At 41.8% G+C, this 25,229-nt stretch overlaps 2 protein-coding genes across 9 annotated transcripts in view; both read right to left on the reverse strand.

Moving 5' to 3' along the window:
* Window positions 1-880: 880 nt before the first annotated feature.
* On the reverse strand, window positions 881-17,875 carry tbc1d2 (TBC1 domain family, member 2). 7 transcript variants are annotated; one of them, XM_070549954.1, is made up of 18 exons: window positions 17,737-17,868; window positions 17,144-17,361; window positions 16,428-17,074; window positions 12,416-12,527; window positions 9,302-9,422; window positions 9,098-9,213; window positions 8,655-8,893; window positions 8,309-8,578; window positions 6,936-7,064; window positions 6,608-6,718; window positions 6,286-6,458; window positions 6,025-6,136; window positions 5,239-5,439; window positions 4,985-5,172; window positions 2,040-2,160; window positions 1,781-1,966; window positions 1,458-1,579; window positions 881-1,295 (listed from the first exon to the last, which is right to left on the reverse strand). In XM_070549954.1, the coding sequence occupies exons 2-18, from the start codon at window positions 17,358-17,360 to the stop codon at window positions 1,097-1,099; spliced, it is 3,264 nt and encodes a 1,087-aa protein (XP_070406055.1). In that variant the 5' UTR covers window position 17,361; window positions 17,737-17,868; the 3' UTR covers window positions 881-1,096. The 7 variants fall into 7 exon arrangements, with proteins under 7 accessions (XP_070406055.1, XP_015807946.3, XP_015807938.3 ...); XM_015952460.3 differs by having other exon boundaries at window positions 16,428-17,364; window positions 17,737-17,875; XM_015952452.3 differs by having other exon boundaries at window positions 16,428-17,361.
* Window positions 17,876-18,262: 387 nt separating this feature from the next.
* LOC107374837 (uncharacterized) overlaps window positions 18,263-25,229 on the reverse strand; it is a 54,200-nt gene continuing 47,233 nt past the window's right edge. For both annotated transcript variants that reach the window (XR_011520236.1, XM_070549972.1), the window contains exon 13: window positions 18,263-23,924. Coding sequence is in view for 1 of the 2 variants with exons in the window: in XM_070549972.1 (XP_070406073.1) it covers window positions 23,903-23,924 (22 nt within the window). In the remaining variant the exon portion in view is untranslated. The remainder of the gene's footprint in view (window positions 23,925-25,229) is intronic.

Raw genomic sequence — 25,229 nt, forward strand, 5'->3', positions numbered from 1 at the left:
CAGCCACGTTAATGAAATGCCGTGGCTTGTCAGTTTTGAAATGGGACCATTTACAGCTGAGTGTGGTCCTGACCTGGGGATGTTCCTGACAAGTTGTAGGGACTCTGTCTGCAGCTGGGCATGGTCCTGACCAGGTAGAGGTCCTATGCCTGCAGCTGGGCATGGTCCTGACCAGGTGGGGGTCCTATGCATGCAGTTGGGTGTGGTCCTGACAGAGTGGAGGGCCTATGCCTGCAGCTGGGTGTGGTCCTGACCAGGTAGAGGGACTATGCCATAGAGAAGCTGATGCATGTCCATGTTTTTATATGGTGTGAATTATCTGCTGTTAGATTCACAGACCTACAGACTGATAGACATCCTCATGACAAACATATGTAGAGTCTTGAGATAGACACAAAAGACTCTTGTCAATAGTTTAGCTTTTTTCTGCAGTAACGAATTGTTTGTAACGAAGAACTTTTGCTTTGGTTCTTGGTTGGTTTTTATATCATTTCTTATGTATATTTGTTTTTTAAGAAAAATAAAAAGCTAAATTTAAATATGTGTGTTGTCTGTTCACTTGCACATCATATACATAAAGTGGAACTGATCCCAGGCCAGCTGTGAGTGTTGTTTAACTAACACACACAGTATGAGCATAGCCTTACATGACACACAGGTCAGTAACATTTTCAATCTGGTAACAAATCTATCCGAAGTTCATATCTTCAATTTGATAACAGAAAAAATGAAAACATATCAGTTTGATCTGATCTTATGGAACATTTAGTCAAAAACCCCAAACTAAGTTAAGTAAAGATGTGAGCACACTAATAAATGTCTCCAGCTTCATCCACCTGCCAGTCCATGTTCCTGATCAGTTCTTTGTTCTGTTGCTAAGAAACGGTTCTTCAGTCCAATGGTAACAATCTGCTCCAAACACAGCCAAACTGTGAAGAGAACATGTCCACAATGGTCTTCGTCTAAACCCCCATGGGGTCAAAGGTCTTTCTCTTTAAATACATTATGGAGTCAAAGGTTATCTCTAAATGCGTAGTGGGGTCTAATGTCATCTTCTGAACACTTGGCAGAAATAAAGGTCAAAGTTTCTGTGGGTTCAAAAGTCATCATCCTCGCTGACAACCATGTCCAGGTCTTTGTCCCTATGCTCAGCACTCTCTGTGAGGAACTCCTTCTGCTGCTTCTCCAGCTCTCGTAGCTCTCCCTGCAGGCGTTCCAGGTGCAGTGCACGGCGATTCCTCAGCAGGCGAAGAGGAAAAGGGTTCATGTCGTTGAAGGCGATATTCATCAGCTTCCTGTGTTAGTGAACACAAACAGGAAATGGTCATCAGGAAACTAGTTTCAGCCTAGCCTTCAGAACCAATCAAATGCTTCAATTATTGATTAGTGGACTGGGAGGCTGTCATTACCTCAACCTTTGACCCCACATTGCATTTAAAAATAAAGAGCTGAAGCACCTGCTGTCTGAGATGGTCTTGGTGAAGAAGCGAAGGAACTGGTAGATCTCTGTGCTGTCATGGATCTTCAAGATGTCATCCTCTTTGTATTTGAACAGAGCCAGAGCGTATCTGAAGATCACCTGCAACACAGAAACATCAGATTCACTTCATGATGAAACCATGGAGAAAAAGATACAACAAATCAAACATTTTTTATTGAAAGAATAAAAAAAGAAAAAAACCATCATTCATAAGATACAAGGCATCAAACTCATCCCTCCACCAGATCCTACTCCCAAAGAGACACAACCACCAGCAGCCAAGTGATGCATTCAGGGTACCTTGGTGCCCTCGTATAAAAAGGCATCCCACAACGGCAGCAGGAGGTCACTGGGCAGACTCTCCACAAAAACCACCATAAACCAGTTGAAGGTGACGAGAGACACATCGATGCCGTAAGTCTCAAAGTGAGCTGCCAGCCGGGGGAGTTTCTCTGCCAGGAAGTCCTTCAGCACACGCTGGTCTGCCTGAACACACATCATTAATTTGTTAGTGATCTGCATCAGAGAGCATCAAGTGAGCAGGTGTGCCATTTTTCACCTGCGAGGCAATCAGATTCTTGGTGTAGTAGTCCTGAGGCATGATGGCTTCCACCACGGCTACCAGTGACCAGAAGGCATCCTCTTCGTTCTGCAGGATGAGCAGCGCAACCGCAGCTAATCTGAGATACACAAGACAGAGCTGTCACATGACCCCGTGAAGCAAAACGCTCATTCTACAGCAGTGTTATACAGGTGCTGGCCAGTAAATTAGAATATCATCAAAAGGTTGAAAATATTTCAGTAATTCCATTCAAAACGTGAAACTTGTACATTATATTCATGCAATGCACACAGACCAATGTATTTCCGATGTTTATTACGTTTAATTTTGATATTTATAGGTGACAACCAATGAAAACATCAAATCTGGTATCTCAGAAAATTAGAATATTCTAAAGGCCAATGAAAAAATGTTTGTTTCTCTAATGTTGGCCAACTGAAAAGAATGAACATGAAAAGAATGTGCATGTATAGCACTCAATACTTAGTCGGGGCTCCTTTTGCCTCAATAACTGCAGTAATGCGGCGTGGCATGGACTCGATCAGTCTGTGGCACTGCTCAGGTGTTATGAGAGCCCAGGTTGCTCTGATAGTCGTCTTCAGCTCCTCTGCATTGTTGGGTCTAGCGTATTGCATCCTCCGCTTCACAATACCCCATAGATTTTCTATGGGGTTAAGGTCAGGCGAGTTTGCTGGCCAATCAAGGACAGGGATACCATGGTCCTTGAACCAGGTGCTGGTGGTTTTGGCACTGTGTGCAGGTGCCAAGTCCTGTTGAAAGGTGAAGTCTGCATCCCCATAAAGTTGGTCAGCAGCAGGAAGCATGAAGTGCTCTAAAACTTCCTGGTAGACGGCTGCATTGACCCTGGACCTCAGGAAACAGAGTGGGCCAACACCGGCAGATGACATGGCACCCCACACCATCACTGACGGTGGAAACTTTACACTGGACCTCATGCAACGTGGATTCTGTGCTTCTCCGCTCTTCCTCCAGACTCTGGGTCCTTGATTTCCAAAGGAAATGCAGAACTTGCTTTCATCAGAAAACATAACTTTGGACCACTCAGCATCAGTCCAGTCCTTTTTGTCCTTGGCCCAGGCGAGACGCTTCTTGCGCTGTTTCTTGTTCAAGAGTGGCTTGACACACGGAATGCGACACCTGAATCCCATGTCTTTCATGAGTCTCCTCGTGGTGGTTCTTGAAGCGCTGACTCCAGCTGCAGTCCACTCTTTGTGGATCTCCCCCACATTTTTGAATGGGTTTGTCGTCACAATTCTCTGCAGGGTGCGGTTATCCCTAGAGCTTGTACACTTTTTTCTACCACATTTTTTCCGTCCCTTCGCCTGTCTGTTAATGTGCTTGGACACAGAGCTCTGCGAACAGCCAGCTTCTTTAGCAATCACCTTTTGTGTCTTGCCCTCCTTGTGCAAGGTGTCAATGATTGTCTTTTGGACAGCTGTTAAGTCAGAAGTCTTCCCCATGATTGTGGTGCCTTCAAAACAAGACTGAGGGACCTTTTAAAGGCCTTTGCAGGTGTTTTGAGTAAATCAGCTGATTAGAGTGGCAGCAGGTGTCTTCTATATTCAGCCTTTTCAGAATATTCTAATTTTTTGAGATACCAAATTTGGAGTTTTCATTAGTTGTCACTTATGAATATCAAATTTAAATGTAATGAACATTGGAAATACATTGGTCTGTGTGCATTGCATGAATATAATGTACAAGTTTCACGTTTTGAATGGAATTACTGAAATATTTTCAACCTTTTGATGATATTCTAATTTACTGGCCAGCACCTGTATATATTTCTTGTCCTTTTTTTTGTTTGTTTTTACAAGGAATCAATGATGACAGGTAACCTATAGAGATGCTGAAGATGTTAGAGTTGCATAATACCAGATCAGCAGCTTGGTAGTGAATATTACTGTTCTAAATAAAACTGTCTGTGTCTTTATTTGAACTCGTTTATGAATACACAACTAAGACAGACACAAGGAATACTACTAGAAAAAGAAAAGATGTTTTCCTAACATACTATTAAAAAAGGAGTACTTTTGAGCCTCTTTACCTAAATTTTTTTATCAAATAAATAAAAAAGGAAAACATCTTAGGAGTCTAAACTTTCCAGAAAGAAAGAGGATAAGATCATGTTAAATCAACCCAAGGATCATAAAATCATGAGGGACATATAATTAACGATCAAAAAAATGCATTCTACGCATTTTAAGATAAAATACAAAGCAACATCACTGCTGCTACAAAAGTAATCAGTTAAATACTTGTTCTCGATCAAAACAGTACTGTGGCTCCCTTTTAATTGCATCTGACAAAAGTCTTTGACAATATGGATCACGCCGTTTAAAAATGTAAGCTTCTTGGTTTTGGACTGTCTGAACTTTTGATCTCATGGTTCCCAGATTACTTGAGTAACAGGACTCAGTGTGTTAAACGTGATTGGCTGTGCTCTAAATATTCGAGTGCCCACAAGGAGGTGCCACAAGGTTCAGTTTTGGGACCTCACCCCTTCATTGTGAGTATTAATGTATCAGATGCTAATATGCATTTTTATGCTGATGACACCATTGTTTACCATTTTGGAATATCCCCAACTAAAGCTGTTGAATTGCTACAGAAAAGTTTTAATGTGTTCCAGGAATCGCTTCTGCAGGTATAATGGGTCCACAGTGCTGACAAGACTAAACTAATGTTTTCAAACTTTAAGAAGGGATCTCAAAGTATCCCCTTAGTGTCCACTCTTGAGGGAAATATAGAGGTTGTTCATAACTACAAATTTCTTGGTGTCTTACTCGATGGCTAGGAGACTAAATTCATCAGCCAGCTGCAAATCTGAATGAGCTCACAAAGCAGTAACGGATTTTTGTGACCCTTTACAGGTTTCTGAGTTTTGAACAAAGGTGTCTACTAGAACTCCAGATGAGAACCTGTTGAGTCCCTGGCAGTAGCCAACAGCCAGGTTGTGCCAGGAGAATGCCAACAGGATGCGATGAAGTTGATGGAGGGCAGGACTAGATGGTGACGAGAAGTTCTGATTTGTCGTTAGGGTGCGATGAAGGTCCAGCTGGATCTGTCGAGATGCAGGATGGGGTGATGTCCGGCTCTTCTCACACAGCTGCAAACACAGGAGTCAGGTTACTGCAAGGTCTAACAGGCTAGCTGTAGACAGGTGTGGGCCAACCTGCTGGTAGTGATGAGGGTAGCGCTCCCAGATAGTCCTGGTTCTTGTTCGGACCAGCCAGCACCACACCCTCTGTCGGTGTTCTTTTGGGACACCTGCTCGTATCAGAGCTTTGAGCTCAGGTGATGGACTCAGGTTGCCATCGAACCTGCTAGCCAGGTACTCTGCCCACCGAGCCAGCAGGGGGCGCTCTGGTCCTTCCTGCAGGAACACAAAGCAGATTCCTTTGAACCAGATGAATCCATTAAATCTATTAGGACAATTAACAAATCAGAAGAACAAAATATAAAGCAAAAATAAATAAATTAATTAACTTTAGCAAATGCTTAAGTTTCTTTTTTATTGTGTGTATGTAAACTGTTCAACGTGTTTATATCTACTTGTTCCTTGCTGTTTTTACAGTCTTTACTGAGAAAAAAGAACTTTAGTTATAAATCATTTTAAAAGCAACACAATGAAGAAAGTCCAGAGCACAAATTCATAAAAATGTATTCACAGAAAAATATAAAATACAATAAAAATAAATAAGCTACAACTGCACAGTAAAGTTGTAAAAGACTAATAAAATCTAACATGTCATTCTAGGTAAAAAACAAACAAACAAACAAACAATAAAAGTCTTTAAAAGTGATTGTAATATGGAGCAAGGAGACCTTTCTAATATGTACATGAAGTGGACCAACTTTCATTAAAACTCAAAATACTAAACCCTGAACAGTGCCTGTGCCTCAGAACCTGACAGATTAAACTCTGGGTCAACAGCTGAGTCCAGACAAAGGATCTTACCTGGTTCAACAAGTTGAAGCAGCGGATCTCCAGGGACTGGATCTTTGCCAGCAGCTTCATGTCCTCTACCTCGTAGTCTGGGATAATCTTAAAACCGTACTCATCGTGATCTCTAAAGACACATTTCAGTTCAATTCAGTTTTTTTTATATAGCGCCAAATCACAACACATTTTTAATTTAGTTTTTGTCCCTGTGAAGCACCTTGTGATTTTTACCTTTAGGCGCTAAATAAAACATTACTTCTATGCAGGTGCACTTACCTGTCTGAGCTGAGCTTGATATCGCGCTTCAGCTCTCCTCTCAAAGCATCCTCAATCATCTTCTGAACAGCCCCCAGCTGCTCCAGATCTAATGCCTTGGTCTCCTGCAGCTTCCGCAGAACTCCCAGGTAACGGCTCTCCACCTGACAGTTGGCAGCCTCCAGGTAAGCACACTGCAACCACAGAACAGGAGATAACAACCAGCCAATCAGAGAGCAGGATATAAATCTAGCCAGTAGGTGACAGGAGACAGTCTGTGCATTTTGCTGTCTGTTAGAACTGGTTCTGCCAGAACCAGCCCAGTGTTCCCAGCCAGACCCACCTTCACCATGAGGTTCTTCTCCTGCTCTGAGCTCTTTTGCCACAGTCTGGTCAGCTGATAAATCTCAGAGTTCAGAAACTTGTTCTGGGTCTTATATGCCTCCATGTCATCCTGAAAACAAAAACAAGCCTGCTCACAAACAAAAAGGAAACTGCTGCTTTAAACAGCTGGCAGCATCAGTTTCCAGATGTTACAGGACCTCCTGTATTGCTCCTCCTGCAGCAGAGCAGCATCCACACACAGCACTTATCACAGCTGTAGGAAATCATGTCAGGAGCAACCCAAACTTTGTATTATGGGTACCAGAAGTACTTCAGGAAAACCTTACCTTCAGGTTCTCTATCTGTTGTTGAAGCTGTCTGATACTCTGGGAGTTCTGAGGCCCATCAGAGGACGAATCAGGGTGTTGTGGTTCAAACAGACAGGAAGTCATGTGATCAGACAGCTTTATGATAACCTGACAAAAACAGAAAATTTTTGTTCTGTGAGCACAGCAGCTGATTGTTAACGAAAAATATCTGATAAGATCAGAACTAAGGGCTTCATGTCCAAAGGGTCCAAAAGTCCAGATGATCAAACAAACAGAGTTCTCAGTCCCATACCAACTTCCTGTCTGGCATACATGTGTTTCTAGAGTAATTTATTCATTAGAGATTAATTTGTTGTTCACACCAGAGAAACGTGATGAACCAGAGACGTCTCACTCCAAATCAAGTTCTGCAGATTAGTCTGGTATTTCCTCAGTTTATTCTTTATTCCACATTAATCAGGAGGTACAAACATGTGCTCAGATTGATGTGTTGGAACAGTTTGATACATCCAGATTTGTGAGTGTACACTAGTGATGGCTAGAGGAGGCCTCTGAAGCGATCCAGCACATTACCCAAACTGTACCCATACTGTGACAACAGTGTCACTATGTTGGTCTACTGACACCTGCTGGACCACAAACATCACTGCAGGCAACCTAATAGTGAAACTGAATTGATGCACTGATTCTATCAGCTAGTATATATTAATATATGCACACAATAAAATCATTCAGTTGCATTTCATATTGTACAGTGCATTATCCAAGTTTAAAATATATCTGATACACTTGAAATATACAACAAGGAAATAATGTGAATATTTGTCACAATTTGTGAAAAAGTTAAACTGTTGCTGTTGTGAAGTAGAAGTTGCTTATGGACCTGTCTTTGAGACATGCTGTTGTTTTTATTATTATTATTATTATTATTATTATTGTTGTTGTCATTATTATATATTTTTCATGCATTTCTCTGTGATGTCCCAATATTGACAACATTATTTTATTAATGTATGAAATCTCAGATGAACACATTTTAATCTGTAGAAAATAGTATCAATTATTTAAAAATAATCATTTAGAAACAAAAATCTGATGGATAAAGCAGAAACAGAGGAACCGGACGAAACAAGGAAAAAAAAAAAACCTGTTTGCCGATATAACAAAATGATCCCTCATGGATCACCTTCCGTTTTCCTTCTGGCTCCATTATGCAACAGTGGAATCATTTTGATTCATGGTATGTATTTTTGGCAGAAACTCTTCCTGTTCTGAATCTTCTGCTAGACATGGGTTTTAAATCTTCATGTTAATGTGACCTGAGAGAAAGAAGCTGGCTGAGTTAACACACCAGAATGTCATCTGATCCTTCACCTGAAAATTGTCCTCACCTGCTGCTTGGCCTGGTTCTTCTCCATTAGCTTCTTGATGTTCTCCTGCAGCTCGGACAGCTGTGTATCCCTCTCAGCCAGACTCTTCTTCAGGCCTTCCACCTCCATATTGGCCTCTTCTAGCCGGCGTCGCAGGTCGGCCGCCTGACGCTCGCGGTGCCGCAGAAGCTCCAGACGCTCCTGCTCATCACCTGCTGCCAGAAACTCAGAACAGGTTCTCTTCTCAAGCTGGGATGCCTCCAACGCTTTGTGGAGGATCCAAACCAGCTCCTGCAGAACAAACATGTCTTTGATACAACAGAATGGTGTGTGTAGGACCTGATCAGGAACGGATCTGACTGATCACCTTCTGAGATTTCACCTCCTCCATCAGCATCTTTTTCTCCTGCTGCAGACGAGATGCCCGCTCTGAAGATGAAGACATCGTGTCTCTGAGACGGACTGGCAAGGTGGCCGAGCTGCGAGACTTTGTGCCCCTGCTGCCAATGTCCAGCGTTGATGGCAACCCTCTGCTGTCAGGCAAAGATATCTCACCTGCTGGATCAGCCAATGGGAGAGGAGGGGGAGGGGTCTCAGGGGGAGTTCCTGAGGAGGGGGAGACAAGGGAAATACAGAGTATTAGGTTTCAGTGCATCACAGAGCAGGACAGGATAATACCTGGCATGGAGCTGTGTAATGTATGCTGTGATAGAGTATAATACAGGATGTGGTGAGGTGGGAAAACCTGCTTAGTAAAATATATTACCTGGAGTGGTGCTGTGTAGAACCTGGTGTGGTACAGTGTAATACCTGATGAAATGCTGTCCTCCGCGGGGCTGTTGATGGTCCACTCTGTTATGTCTACATGAAAGATGCTCTGACTGACGTCCTGAGAGGTTCTCTTCCTCAGACTGTGGACAGAGTTTCTGACCACGTGACAAAAGTTCAACTTCATCACCTGAGCCTCAACAGAACAACTAAAGAAAAACACTTTCTGACTTTGTGTCGACTCACTGGAACTCGATCAGCGGGTGTTTGATAGACATGTCAGCGAAAGGCGTTCTTTGTGTCGGTGCGACGGCTGCCTCCTTCCCCACCAGACCCAGAGGACTCTTTAGAGGGGTCAGGAAGTCATCTAAGCAGACAGGAAACACCAACCATACACCAACACAAGCATCACTCTTTAGACAACTGACAGGATTAAAGCTGCTCTGTTATCAAAAGGTGGAATCTGATTACATTTTTTATCTCAATTAATTTTTTCTCTTTTCATTTATACAAAGATGCTTTTAAATATGAACCTTTTAATAAAATTCTATAATGTCTGCTACTTACAATCTGTTCATTGATATCTGATTTTTTTTATATTTCCTGCTATGGTCCTGTGTGTGAACCAAATCATCTTGAGTTGGCTCCCACCCTGTGATGATTCTGAAGTTGTGCACAGAAACAAAATGCTGGGGATGAAGCTAAACTCCAGAACTTTCTAGCACCGCACTTTTCATTGAACTTCACAGAACAGAGCACCTGTAATGATGTACAACATCCTACAGGGGGCGCACTCTGCTCAATCGGAGATCTGAAGTACATTTTTAAAACTGTAGAGGTCAGGTCTTCCACACAGAGCAGTCAAACAAGTCTAGACTTGATCAAAATACCTGAAAACCAGGTCAGCTGCTCCCACTGCAGCACAGCAGCCAGAAACCAGCCCAAAACAGTCAAACCAACAGCTGCTGGCTTCTGCCCAGATAATTAGACCAGGTCTGAACTGGATCAGTTTTGAGACCCCAGCAGGAGATTCAGACCATTTGCTGGTTTATTTTTAAACTGCTAGTGTTTCCTGACATTCATCCTCCTGCAGCCAGTCTAATGTCATTTCCTGTTCGTGTGATGATGTAATAGACCGCCAAAGTACTTCAAAGGACCCTGAAGATATCTGAAAGTCGTGGAGCTAATTTATAACAACATCCTGCTGCCGCACCCTTCATTAAACTGATTACAATATGTTTACTGTGGTTGTCACAGTAATGATACAAAACATCACATCACGATAAGGATTTCCTGACTTCAACTAATGTTTCATGTTTTTATCAAAAACATGAAACATTGAAGTATGAAGCCAGAAAACAACCCTGACTGGATCAAACGCTATCAAACTCAAGAAACTTTCAGAATTAAAGTCTGGTGAGTATTTGCATGTTTCACCCAATAAGTGAGCTGCCTGGTTGGCTAAAAGCCGCACAAGAAAAACAAACACCCATTTGAAAACAAAAGGAAAACCACGAAGAAACGAACTATCAAGCTGCAGAAGACAAGCCTTCAACACGAGGGTTAATAATTCCATCTGACGTTTTTCTCTTGTCCACTCACACAAACGTCATATTTCAAAGCTTTTCTTTGTAACAGTGAAGCTTTATTTATGTTCCAGAGAACCAGAAATGTTTTAATATGCATCGCCTTTAGAACATATTTACATTTATGTTCAGTCATGTTCAACCAGAATTATCTGGGAATTCATAAAGCTGCTGCATTTAGTGTTGGTTCTGAAATGAGCTCATCAGACTCAGTATGGACAAGATGGAGAGAAGCTCAGTGAGATAAAAGCTGGAAGGAGGAATACTTCCTCTGAATGTTGGAGCACTCAGCTGGAGAGGAAGTTTTTTTCCATGTCTGACTCAGAATTATTCTCACATAAAAAAAAAATCCTCCAGTTACAGAACACAATGAAGCAAACACAGCCGCTCCCTCTGTAGGAAGGATTTCCCAACTCCCCCTGGGAGAAGGTGGAGGAGGAGGGCAAGTGAATTGTACAATACACCAAAGTAGGAAACAAGATACAGCAAGACATTGGGAACAAAACTCTTGCTGGGTTATAACAATTTTACACAAATAGAGACAAAATGCCCAAAAGCAAAACCAGAATAATCACCACTGAAACCTGTTGCATCATCATCAGTAACAGCTCAACCATTATCACCATTCAACCTTTCATCAGAATCCAATTCATCAAACCAGTTAAAGCGCCAGCTGAGCAAGGTAAACCATCATTAAACCAGTTAAACCTTCAGCAGAGCTAGGGCTGGGCAATAAATCGAAAATTGATCATTATCGAAATTTCTTACTCTTATCGGGATAATTGTTCCCACGTCAATATTTGATAATAAAAAAATGAAAAGGTGTGTAGGTTAGCAACATTCATGTCACTTTAAGAAGCTGTACCGCCTGGAGTTACGAAAAAAATGTGACTTAACATAATGCATGTGACAGCCCCAGCTAGTGGACAACTTGTTTCTGTGCATACCTGTAGTTATCGTCCATTTATCATCGGGGTGAAATCCTCAATATATCGTGATGAAGATTTTAGGCCATATCGCCAAGCCCTAAGCAGAGCTAAGTAAACCATCATTAAACCAGTTAAACCTTCAGCAGAGCTAGGTAAATCATTAAACCAGTTAAACTTTCAATAGAACCAGTTATTGTCTGAATCAGTTTGGCTATCATTGGAACCCAGTGAAACATCACCAGAACCAGTTAAACTTTCACCAAAACCAGTTAAAATCACAATTAGAACCCATGAACTCTATAATGAACCCAGCTAAATCATCATCAGACAGATACGCCTTCATTACAACCAGTAAAACCTTCATCAGAACCAGCAGAAACACAATTAGAACCAATACACCAGTGAGTGATTCTCAAGTGTTTTCGGTCACACACAGGATTCCTCATGGTCTGTGTAAAGCTGACCTTATTACACAGTTTGCCACTTTAGTATAACAGGACTTTAAATCTGCTGGCATTAAGCTTGTTGAACCTAACCCTAACCCTGGGTGAATCAGTCGATGAAACCACTCAGAAATCTGAACACATGTGTAACAGAACACAATACAAAGACGAAGCCCCCCCCCCCCCTTTTTTTTAATCCTTTTAATTTCTCATGATTCTCTTAAATAAATCCTCTTGTTTTAAAAGTTATTGGTTTGTTCGACCCAGCTGAATGTAATGTTTTAAATGTCTGTCATGTTTTTTGTGTACTTTTGTCAAAACAATGAAAAGTAAACAGACAAAAAGCCAAAACAGTATATTAAGAATTAGATCACCTGATATGTTAGCGTATGCTTGTCTCACCAGCTGTGTTTTTGTTGTTTGTGTGCTCTGAACAGATGGAGGTCTGTCTGTGCCGCCAGCGCTTCCCCTGTAGCTGCTGCAACCAGTAGAGCATTACTTCCTCAGTCACAGCCTGTGGGGGTAAATGGTATAATGGCAAATCGACAGTATTTATGTAGCACCTTCTTGTTCAGGCTGGGTTTTGCGTGAACTTTGTCATCACCCTCTCCTTATTCTGCTCTTTCTACCTATTCCGCCTTTTCCCGGATCCACCAATTTCCCTCTATCCTATTCATTTTCTCACAATTTTTATTTTTTGTCACTTTAAACATGTTTTAACCATTAAAAAAATCTTTATATTTTACATTTTTTATTTTTTTGTGAAGTGCCTCATGATTTTTACCTTGAGCGGCGCTATAGAATAGATCGGTTTTCTTTCTTTCTTTTAGAGTGCTACAACCTCAGTCACACACACAATCACACGATGGTGGTGGTGAGCTACATTGTAGTCACAGCTGCCCTATGCCATTGACAGAGGCAAGGCTGCCATACACAGCTGCCACCCGTCCCTCCGACCACCACCAGCGGGCAAGGAGGGTTAAATGTCTTGCACAAGAACACAGTAATTGAGACAGAACCTGCAACCCCCTATGGTTATGGGGCGGACACTTTCTGCCACTGCTGGTGATCTGCTTAGGCTCTGCAGATTTACTGTTGATCCAGTTCCCAGAAACATGTTCCTGTTCAGCAGTTAAGACAGGTGAAGGAGAAGTGCACGCACACACGCACACACGCACACACACACACACACACACACACACACACACACACACTTCAGATCTGGATCTTCAGCACAATGAAGTCGTCACCATAGTAACTAGCACTGGAACCCAGACCAAGACCCTCATTTTCGCAAACCTGCATGGATTTCAAACAAAGAAACAGTGTTCGCTAAAAATCTAGAGAACAGCATACGCTGAAATTAGGATGTACCAAACTGTTCCTAGTCAGGCAGAGGTGCTCACAGAGGTAATGCCAGTGGATAATGAACACAAACAATGTTCCCTTAACACAAACATATAGAATGAGAGAATCCCAAACAGAACATCCAGTCAACTTTTGTCCCCTGCACTTTTTACCATCCAAAAACAACATTAAACAGACTGGTTTGAGCACTAGGACCAAGTGGAAAACAACCGCTTGTGTTGAAGCCTGTTTCCCATAGAACCGTCCATAAGCTCATCTATTGGCTCTGCTGATACTTGCTAACGTGTGATTGGCCATTCCTGCCACCTGTGTACTCAACAGTTCTGCATTTCTGACATTGCATAAAAGAGCCTCTAAGGCAGTAGTTTTATACATATTTTTGTATACTTACTGTTAAGATTTTCCACACCACCCCCCTGGTCCTCAGGCTGGTTGTGCCCCCCCAGCTCTAAAGTCAAAACTATGGTTACTATGGTTACAATAGTACATGTGTTAGCTAATTCCATGCTTGAGTGATGGGATTTTCAGCCACTGAAGCTTTGTTACCATAACGACAACTACCTCTCCAAATTCATACATTCATCTAACAAAGAAACACTGACGCTTATGACCTGTAGCAAAGTGAGCTTGCCATCATTCCAAGCTATAAATATTTAAAAAGAACTGTGGTGAAGTTATCTCGAAGTTGGGCGTTGGATGTTCGACAGACATTGGTTCCCATAGTAAACGATAAGTCTTCATGTCGTGCGCTGCACCACAGATGACTGTTAGCTGAGAAAAGCTTCCTGAATAATTGCCTAAATGACTTAAAATGACTTCTGAGTTGTGTTACTAAACTACATTTACAAGACACAGCAGTTTTTATAACATTTAACAAAATCTGATTTTTATTAAAATTTTCATCCAAAATGAAGGGACTTTTTTTCAATACCTCCTAGGTTCATTTATTTTAATATCCGAAACCATTTCTCAATGGTTTTCTTAAGCCAGACCAATGAGACACAGCAGTTTAACACCATGCATACAATCTGATCATTTTTATTAGGATTTTTATCAAAAAATCATGGATTTCTTTCAATTGGTCCTATGTTAATTGCTCTAAATACCCAAAACCCTTTCTCAATAATTTTACTAAGCTAGACCAATGAGACACAGCAGTTTTTAATCACATTTCACAAGATCAAACCTTTTTTATTAGGATTTTTTATTAAAAATTAAGTGATTTCTTTCAATAGATCCTATGTTAACTGCTCTAAATACCCAAAACCTTTCGCAAAAAGATCTAGCGAAATGTGATAAAAACAGCTGTGTCTCATTGGTATGGCTTAGCAACACTATTGAGGAATGGTTTTGGGTATTAAAATCAATTAACCAAGGAGCTATTGAAAGAAATCACTTCATTTTTAATAAAAATCCTGAAAAATTATCAGATCTTGTGAAATGTGCTAAAAACTGCTGTGTCTCATTGGTCTAGCTTAGTAACATCATTGAGAAATTATCTTGCGTATTAAAATCAATTCACCTAAGCGCTTTTGAAAGAAATCACTGTATTTGTAATGAAAATCCCAAGAGATAAAATCTTGTGAAATTTGACAAAAACTGCTGTGTCTCATTAATCTTGCGTAGTAAAACCACTGAGAAAAAGTTATGAGTATTAAAATCAATTAACCTAGGAGCTATTAGAGGAAATCACTGAATGTTTGATAAAAATCCTAATAAAAATGATCAGATCTTGAAAAATATGAAAACAAACTGGGTCTTATTGATCTGGCTAAGTAACACCATTGAGAAATGGTTTTAGGTATTCAGACTGAATTACCTAGGAGCTATTGAAAAAAAATCTTGTCATTTGGATAAAAAATATAATAAAAAAAAGATCAGATTGTGTGAAATGTGTTAAAAATGTTGTGTCTTTTAAATGTAGTTTAGTAACACAACTCAGAAGTAATTTTGAGTCATTCAGGCAATTATTCTGGAAGCTTTTGATTTTTTTTGTGTTCGTTTACAAAGGACTACAAATTTGTTAATAGTCCCTAAGTGAACCACCGTTCCCATTGGCAAGTCCTCGGAACTCAGCTAACCGCCGTCTGTGCCGGAGCGTACGGCATGAAGACTTATTGCTGACCGGGGTCTGCAATATGTCTGTCGAATATCCAACGTCCAACTTCTAACTTCACCGCGGTAGGATTAGGTAATGAATGATGACATCGGACCAACTAAGATGCCAAAAACATAGCTACCACTTTCATGTGGAGGGGGAAAACGCTTTGTCCCACCAGGTAAAATAGTGTCAAATGTGTCATCTGTTAAACTAGTATTGCTACTTCAAACAAGAGAAATGTTGGTCATGTCCTCTTTAACAAACAAAGTCTCCTTCTTGGGTTTCCTCTCAGCCTCCTTGTAACTATCGTCTTTCCTCTGGACATGTCCAAACTAGTCTATCCTCTCTGACTTTATCTCCAAAACATCTAATATGAGCTGTTCCTCTGATGGACTAGCTCATTCCTGATCCTATCCATCCTCATCACTCCCAAAGAGAACCTCAACACCTTGACCTCTGCAGCCGTTCTGCCTCCTGTTGCCAATGCCTCTGAACCATACTAAACAGATTAAATGTTTAATGATTGGACCTGACTGGCTTCATATAATCCAACTAGATTGGCTTTAAGAATTCTAATCTGAAAAAGAAAAGTTGAGACCTTCCAGGTCAGTACAAAAATGGTCTCTTTAAGAGTTGGACCGGTTTTGGAGTCCGGGATCCTGGTCTCAGAACATCCGAATCAGGGTCTCCTGGGCTCAGTTCCATCAACCTGTTTAATGATCTGGATCTGATGTTTTTCCCTTCAGGCAGTTCTAACTGGACCTAATTAGAATCAAGAAGAAACCAACAGATTTGTGTTTTTTGGGTTTGGTTTCAGATTAATCTGAACTCTTCAGCACCAGAATCAGAACAATTTTAATGAGTTTGGAAATCAGTGACTCTACAAAATTTTGACACCACCAACTTTCCATACTAACAGTAGCTGAGCAGGGCCAGACATCCTACCTTGAGAACAAAAGTGCGTTCAGGCGTCTTGATGTGGAAGGTGCCCCGCTCAGCCTTCAGTGGGTAAGTGAATGTGGCGCGACTCAGCTCCACCCGTCCAAGTGGCATCACATCCTGTGGTGTGCGATGGTAAAGCAGCTGGTTCTTCTTCTCATCATAGGCGAACCAGCGCTGCTTCCAGACCCTCAGAGGCCCTCCCTGCTTCTGCAGGTAGCCACAAAGCTTGGGCTCACCTGAAACCGAAGGAGGGCGGGGCCACGCCTGCTCACAGAAGGCCTCAATAGTGAGAGGAGATGGGTGGTCAAGCTGCTCTGCAGGTGGAAAAGGTGAGGGAGGGGGAGGAATCTGTTGGAGTCTGTTCAGGTGAGGAGCTGGGCTGTGGAGGTCCTGAGGTCTTTGTGGATCCTGGTGGTTCTGCTTGCTTTCAGACTCCAGCTCCTCTTTCCTTTCAGGTAGATTCTCAGAAAGAAGTGGAAGAGGAGAGGCTTCAGCTTCCTGGTCTTCAGCACAAATACACTTCTGGTCTTGGGGATCCTGAGAGGGACCAGGTACATGTTCAGGTGGTGGTCCAGAAGGATCTTCTTTCTTTGATTGATCCAGTTTAGGTTGATCGTTTGGAGCAGGAGGCTTTTCTGTCAGAAGAGAACCTTCACAAACAGGAACTAGTTTAGTAAGTTCTGGTTTATCTCGACCGGTGTTTTCTGAGCCTGGCTGACCTGGATTTGACTCCTCTTTTGGACATTCTGCTTTCAGGTTGTCGGACAGCTCTGGTGTCTCTGCTGGAATGTGGTGGTTCTGGGACCCAGACAGGCCAACAGACTGTCGGCTCTGATGGTCCTCCGAGGCTTGGAGCAGTTCCTCCTTGTCAGAGTGGATAGGAAATGAGGCAGGCGGGTCAGTACCAGGACTTCCTGCTGCTGCACTTCCCTCCATCCTGCTGAAGACATAAAATCTTCAGGGACCTTCATGTGGTTCTGAGGCAGAACCTTCATCTAGTTGCCACTTGATCCAATTTCTCTCTTTCTTGCTCTCTCTTTTTCCTCACTCTCTCTCTCACACACACACACACACACACACACACACACACACACACACACACACACACACACACACACACACACACACGTTTGGTATTTAGTGTGTGAGACAATTTCTTGCAGTTATAAGACCCAAATGCTGCTTTATTCTTTTCTATACAGTTAAATAAATAAATTCACAGAACCCCGAAGTCCGGCTGAAGATTCGACCAAACTCAGCGCAATACAGAAACGAACCTGAAGAACGTATGGCTACATCTGAAACATATTACCTGAGGGGGCGGAGCCTGAGCACACCTGTTGGGTCTGGTCACGTTTGATCGACAGCAGCGAGGCAAACACAAACGCTCTGTGAGACAGATGTCGTTGTTTACTTCTCTGGTTTTGAATTTCTTACTGGTCCTGCTGCCGGTTCAGGTCCGCTCCGCTCTGAAGCCGCTCAAGCACGCGGTTTCCGCTTCCCCCGTTTTCATCAGGTGACGACAGAAGTGGATTCACGATGTGAAACATGTCACGTGACTTTTTAGTTTGGGTTTGGTTGGACTTGTGTTGATTGGAAGAACTTTTATGCCCACTGCAGTTCAGGGTTACTCGGATCATTTAAACTTCACCAATAATATATATATATATATATATATATATATATTCTGTAACTGTGTTTTCACACAAACAATGGCAAAATAAAGCTCATTTAATCTTTAAAAACATTTCTCTCATATTTTTCTGTGATTCATGAAAGTTTGGTCAGCTTCCCCCCCCCCCCCCCCCCCCCCCCCCCCGATTAAAACAAGTGGTGAACTTTGAGATGCCCTGCATCTATGTTATATTCTGTAGAAGGAGCAGGTCGTTTACTGTACAATCTGAACTGTAATACACACGGAGGACAGGCACGTGTAAGCAATCCAGCATCTATCTTGTTCCTTTTCTTTCTTTCTCTCAGCACGAGACTGACCTCTAGTGGTTCAAAACACATGTTCCCTTTTTTTAAAGAGCAAGTAACGTCTAAATTAACTTTTTTTTGCTGATGAACTGTATAAATGAGTGTCTAATAGTGTTTTAAATGTGTGCATTCTTTATTTTAGCATTTTGGTGCATTTTCTTTAAAAATTAAAAATTCTGTCTAAAAACCACAGTAATGCGCCACCTTCAGCTGAAAACATAGAATTTGAGTCATTTTGAATAAATTTTAGCCAATGGCTAAAGAGTAAAGTACTACGTAAACCAGTAGAGTACTACGTAGCAGCTCCATGCCAAAGTTATAAAAGCAACGAGCGTCTCGGCCACGCCCTGTGGCGAGTGGGAGTTGGATTTGCAAGCGAGTGTAGGAGGTCAGCGGTAGTTCAGCATTAGCATATAGCATTAGCATATCCTAGTCTTTAGCAAATGTACATACGGAACTTCTTTTTCAATAAGCAAGCACAAAGCAAACATTATTATAGTCATCTACATAAATGTAATTGTCTGCAGACAACTACTCATGCATAAGTGAAGCATGGCAAAGACCATCGTGACTCAACCCCTGCGTCTGTACTGCTGGTGGTCACGCAGCTTTATATGACTAAAATGGGATAGCTGTGTCAGCTTGTTTACCTTTTGGGGCTTCTGTGAATGCAACATATTCCAGCAACAACTGTAAATAACCTTGCTAGCAGTTAAAGTAGTAAAATTTGACTGGTTAACATTTAGTGAAGAGACCTTCTTAACTTATAGTGATACAGATTTACAGTAGAACAAAAGTTTTAGGCATGTGTGAAAATCTGTTTTAAACAAAGATTGCTTTCAACAATTGATAATCATTTATTTTCATCAATCAAAAAATACAACAACAAATGAACAAAAGAGAAATCTAAATCTAATCTATACTTGGTGTGACCACCCTCTGCCTTCTGCAGCATCGGTTAACCTGGGTACCATTGCTCACAGTTGTTGAAGAATCTAGCTGGTAGGTTGTTCCAAACATCTTGGAGATCTAACCACAGATCTTCCTCATATCCATCTGTCTCTTCATGAAATCCCAGACACACTTCCTGTTGAGTTTTGGGCTCAGTGGAGACCAGACCGTCACTTCCAGGATCGACTTCTTGTTCTACTTAATGATGAAGATAGTTTTTGTTGACGTCAGCTGTTTGGGGGCACTCACTTAACATTTTGGAAATTGGTAAAAATAAACCATCATTATTTATATGTCTGATACAGTAGGATGGAATATGAGACAGTTTCTCCAAACGTTTGATGAATGCGGCCCAGTTTCAGATAGCAAAAAGCTGCAAAGTGAAGACGTTCATTGGATAAGAAGATTAAGTCCAACTTTGATTCCTTCCAGTCTCCAACATGGGACCATCATAGGTTTCTGTTCATCTTTACATGATTTACAGTCTAAAGTCTAGCTATTAATAGAGAATTAGTCATTCTACTACAGTAACTATTCTGTGAAGACTAAACTCAGGCAAAAGGTATCTTAATGTAAAGGAGTGGCAGAGGATCTTTTTCTTCCAGGTGGATCATTTGAATCACTGGTCTGCTTAACTGTCGATCATTCAGGTGAAGCTTTCATGCAAGGCTGTCATCGTATGTTCTCGTCATCTTTCATTCCTCACCGTTCTCACGGGGTTCATTTGAAGATGGCTGAGAGTCGCAAGAGAGAGTGTCTTTGAAGTCTATTAGAAGCAAAAGTCTGTCTCCTGCCTGGTGGCTCCAACCTCAGCATCCTGCTGCCATAATCATTATTTCTTCTCTGGACAAGTCCACATTATCTCAGTTTGACCTCTCTGACTTTATCTCCAAAACATCTAACACGAGCTGTCCCTCTGATGGACTCATTCCTGAGCCTAGTCACTCCCAAAGAGAACCTCAACATCTTGAGTGCTGCAGATGTTGACAGTTCTGTCTCCTGTCTTTTCTTCATGGACATTGTCTCTAAAGCAGAGACCATGGCTGGTCTGGTCTCACTACTGTTTTGTGCAACTTTCCTTTCATTCTTGCTGAAACCCTTTTATCATACATCACACCTGACACTGTTCTCCATCCCCACTTCACACCTTCTTTCCTTCTGCTCCCTGTAACATCACCATGCTACTTGTGTTCCTCTCATTTACACACATTTTTCTGTTTTGCTGCAACTAATCTTCATTCTTCTATTATCCAGTACATATCTCCACCTCTAGCATTTCCTCTGCATGCACCCTGCTCTCACTGCAGATCACTTTGTCATCTGCAAACATCACATACCCCATCTGTCAGCCTGTCCATCATCATAGCAAACGGGAAAGGGCTTAGAGACAGTATGAATAAAAATTTCACTTCATCTTTAAAAATTTCAGCTACTTCCTTGTCCACAACAGTCATCTCTTCTACTTTCTATTTTCCGTTTTCCACATTCATCAGCTTTTCAAAGTACATTTCCATCTTCCCATCACGCAAGTGGCCCCTGCAGCACATTCCCATCCCTATCCTTAATCATCCTAAATTGCTGCACATACATTCCGTCTCAATCTTTCTGTCTCGTTCACCTGCTTATCTGCTACCCCCTTACTGTTCATCATAACTTACAGATAATCATATACCCTTTGTTTGGCCTTAGCCAACTCCACCTTCACCATGTATTGCATCTCCCTCCTCCTGGCCATTAAAAACCCTGTCTCAACTCAACAACCCGAAAACCTTACAACACTACTCTTTTTTTTCTGTTTCCACCACCTGGTTCTCTGTTCCTCCTTTGTTCGCTTGATCTTCCCTCCAATCACTTACCTCCTAGATCACTATTATTTTTCTCACCTGCCACTACCTTGCAGTCACTAGTGTCCTTTAAATTACAATATCTACATAAGATGTAGTCCAGCTGTGAAGTCCTCCCTCACCCTATACTTCAGCCCCTTCAGGAAAAAAAGTTTTCACAATAGCCATTTCAGTTCTTTTCACAGTTTACCACCATCTGTCCTTCATAGGTCCAATCTTGGATGCTAAACCTGCCCATCACTTCCTCATCATGTGTGTTCTCCTCCCCAAACATGTTCATTAAAGTCTGCACTAATTATCACTCTCTCTACTCTGGGGATGTGCTGCATAAAAACATCAAGCTCACCCCTGAATTTCTGCTTCTCTTCTAGCTCAAATCCTAACAACCAGCAATATCCACTCAATAATTATTCAACTTTAAGCTTTTCAAGAACTACAGAACATATTCCTGTATAAATCTCTGCAACTTTTCATGTTCCTGTGAGGGCTGATGTGTCTGCTGCATTAAATAATTTGAGTTGTTCCTTTTTTTGAGTTTAGTCAGGACCTCACTTCTTTTAACTGGATTACTTAAGCCTTTCACATTTAGTGACAGTTACTTAATGCTACTAAAAGACATTTGACTTAAGGTATGTTTACTGTGAATTTCCAGACAACAACCCAGGCCTGAACATGTTGCCAAATATAATTGCACTCAAACATAACGAAAAGAAAAAAAAACATAACATGAACAAATAACTGACTTCCAATCTGGGACAGTTCTTCCACGTCCCCAGTCCCCGTTGGCAGGCTGAGGGGTTATTCTCTTGGTAGGACCCCTCTCTGGAGGTGAGACTCTCAGTTTCATGCATCCAAAAGTCCAAAGTTATCTGCAGCTTTACACAGAAAACTGCTGCATTATTGTCCCTTCTGTTCAGCTAATCACACCATTTGATTGCCACTGTGATGCTCAGATACTCCACTTCTCTGCCCACGTCCCCAGGAGTAGAATCCGGCAGCGGCAGTATCCTCTTCCCATTTCTCCTCCTTTCCTCCAGGGGCCATATATAAGCAAGTGGTATTCCTGTTGAATCTTCCTTAAATACATTCTTTTCTTTGAATATCCGTGTTAACCAGTGCATCTTTCATGGCTGCGCTCTGTCTCAGCTAACTGTGTCTCAGCCTCTGTTAGCTTGTATTCCAAGAGAGTTGATTTTCTCAGTGTTGATATAGTTTGGTAGATTTCCCTCTTCATTTCTTTCAGCTAAGTTTAATCTTAGTTTTTTATTTCTTCCTTGAGTCTTTGAAATTCCTATTTGTTTTCATTTCAAAATTCACGTAGTTTTGTTTTGACAGCTTGTAGCTCCAGGCCATCACATTCACTAAGTGTTTGTTTCCGACATGTGGGGAGCCCCTGTGTGTCGGGAGGCGATGCGCTGTGCCAGAGCGTCCTTTTTTCCGGTGTTCTACAGGACCGTTAAGAACGGCTCTGGCTTGCGTCAAATACGGCGTTCTGGGAGACATTTTGCCATATTTTACAACGTCCTGACGCATCAAAAGGTGTTATTTTCGCCATCTCTTAACTAGACGGGTTGGAAAAGTGGTATATTGTGGCAGTTTTGGCTTGCCATACACAGGGGCTCCCAACGCATCAGAAAAAAACGCTTGGGCCCACCGTGTCATTTTCGACGCTTAGGGTGTGAGAATGTGTTGGCCAGGCCCATTTTCCTCGAGGAGCTGCTGGTCATCCATTTTCATCTTTCCTTCTTGTATTTTGCATTTTATTTGACTTCTGGTTCTTGAACTCCCTGTCATTCCAGTGTGGTTGTTTGAATAGGCCTGTTTATCTTGGATTTGGGGGCTTTCTTAAAGGTTGCCATCAGACCCTAAAACTATGCGGCCTTCATGGTTGCTCGCTAACCCGGAAGTCCCCCTGTTTCACCCCTCTTTTCAACTTTATTCTGCCTTGTGTACGCTACAATGGATAATGGGGTTGTAGTTAGTCTGGCTCCCTCTAGTGGCTACATGTAGTATCAGTTTAGTTGCCTTGAAACGGCAGGAAAAAAATCTAAGATGACTGAAGGTAATGAGGCATGGTCCATAGTCAAAAGCAGCAGCCAGGTCCAACACAAAAATAGTCTCCGGAGTTTGCATTTTAAAGCAGATCATTAAAAACGCTAATAAGTGCCGTCTCTGTGCCATGCCCCAGTTTAAAACCAGACATAAACAGCAGTAGCAGATGATCAGCTGGAGAATGAAGCATCACACGGGTCTTGGTTCATGTCTTTGGAGTATTTGTATCATATTTCTGAAAGACACACCATTCATATTCTATCCATCATGTGAAAATGGTTTGTTTGTTTGTTTTAAAAAAGCTGATAATACAAAAGAATGAAAAAGATCGGTTGGAATCATGGTGTGTAGAAGAACAGAGTAGCAGAGCAGGATCCTCTGATGATATGCCATCAGATCCTGAGAAACACAGCATGTTATTGCTGGACTCTGGATCTGATTAACTGTTCTCAGATCACTTCACACTGCAGCAATGAGGATCGTCTCCACCTGTTCTGATTCCTTTGCCAGTCACTGAAGCTCTCTTTTCCTCACCACATCACATAAACATAATCTTGTCAGAGTTCCTGTATAACAAGATGCTGCTACTTGGATCATCAGGACACACATAATCTTCTCCAACAGCACATACTTTTAGATGCTGAACCTTCATCAGATGGATTTTGACAACCACCTGTTGAAAGAAGCAGAAAGAAAAGTGACAAATGAGTGACTCGTATTCTAGACTGAACACACGCAGTAGCCTGTCCAGCCAGCGCCATGCTTCCTTATGGAATAGCTCTGTGTAAACAGAGGGCGAGTCTGGCTACACACACAGAGATTGGGGCTCTTCCCTGACTGCACACCTACATGACCACGTAACCTGCATCCACCTCGGCTGAAGACCCCCTGGACGCAACTACAACAGGACACAGTGAAGAAGAGACGCTGAAAAACGATCAACTACCTCAAGCACCTGCACCCAAACCTCCAGACTGGTTTCACGTTCAAGGACCTGAAGGAATTTTCGGGGACAAGATCAGCTCCCTGACAATTGGACAACCGCCTCGACACGCCACGGAAGGACCCTGAAGTTTTTCTAATGAAAAGTTGCTCACATCCCGAACTCCATTATTGCATTCCGGACCTGGACTTCAAGATACTCATCAACATAAGACTGAAACCATCCTGACCAACGGGAGAGGACTCTGAATTTCAAACCCATTCTCCAACCGGGACTCTCATTCCACGGACAAGCCCTTTGATGAAGAATGCCTGGTTTGCCTCAGCTCTGCCACAGTTCGAGCTGCGTAAATTCATATTACACCTTCATTTTTCCTCCTTCACTGAAAGATTCGTCTGCAACTTGGGAGCTTTAATCTAAATTCACCTGATGTTTCCATACACCGAACGGATGTTTTCTGTGTATTATATGGTTTTGCTGACCCTTCCCAATCTCCTTACAGGAACTGCCACAAAATTGTAGAATTGTGCATCACAGTAAGTTCATTTCAACATGTATGAAATAGCTTTTCTTAAGGTTATAATTGTGTTGATTTAGCTGATTCCATTCTATGTCTATGTGAACTGCTGTAAGATACTATTGTCAGTTGTGTTTGCCATATTACCTTATTTGTTCTTATTATTTTGCTGATTTTGGTATAACACTTTGTATGGAATGATTCTTTGGACAAAGTTATCAGGATTCAGATTACGATCCACAATAGACAAATGATTGCAGCACCTCATGCTGTGTTCTCGGTGAGAAGTTATGGAAGTGGATAATATTTCTTATTGTTTTACTTATTTTTATTATCCTTATTTGGTTTTGTTTTGTTGCTTCCTTTTGTTTGGTTATCCTATTCGGATAAACAGGAGGGAATGTTATGCCTCTTTGCATGACACACACACACACACACACACACACACACACACACACACACACACACACACACACACACACACACACACACACACACACACACACACACACACACGA

Source organism: Nothobranchius furzeri, chromosome 1 (genome assembly GCF_043380555.1).
Source record: "Nothobranchius furzeri strain GRZ-AD chromosome 1, NfurGRZ-RIMD1, whole genome shotgun sequence".
Lineage (NCBI taxonomy): Eukaryota > Metazoa > Chordata > Actinopteri > Cyprinodontiformes > Nothobranchiidae > Nothobranchius > Nothobranchius furzeri.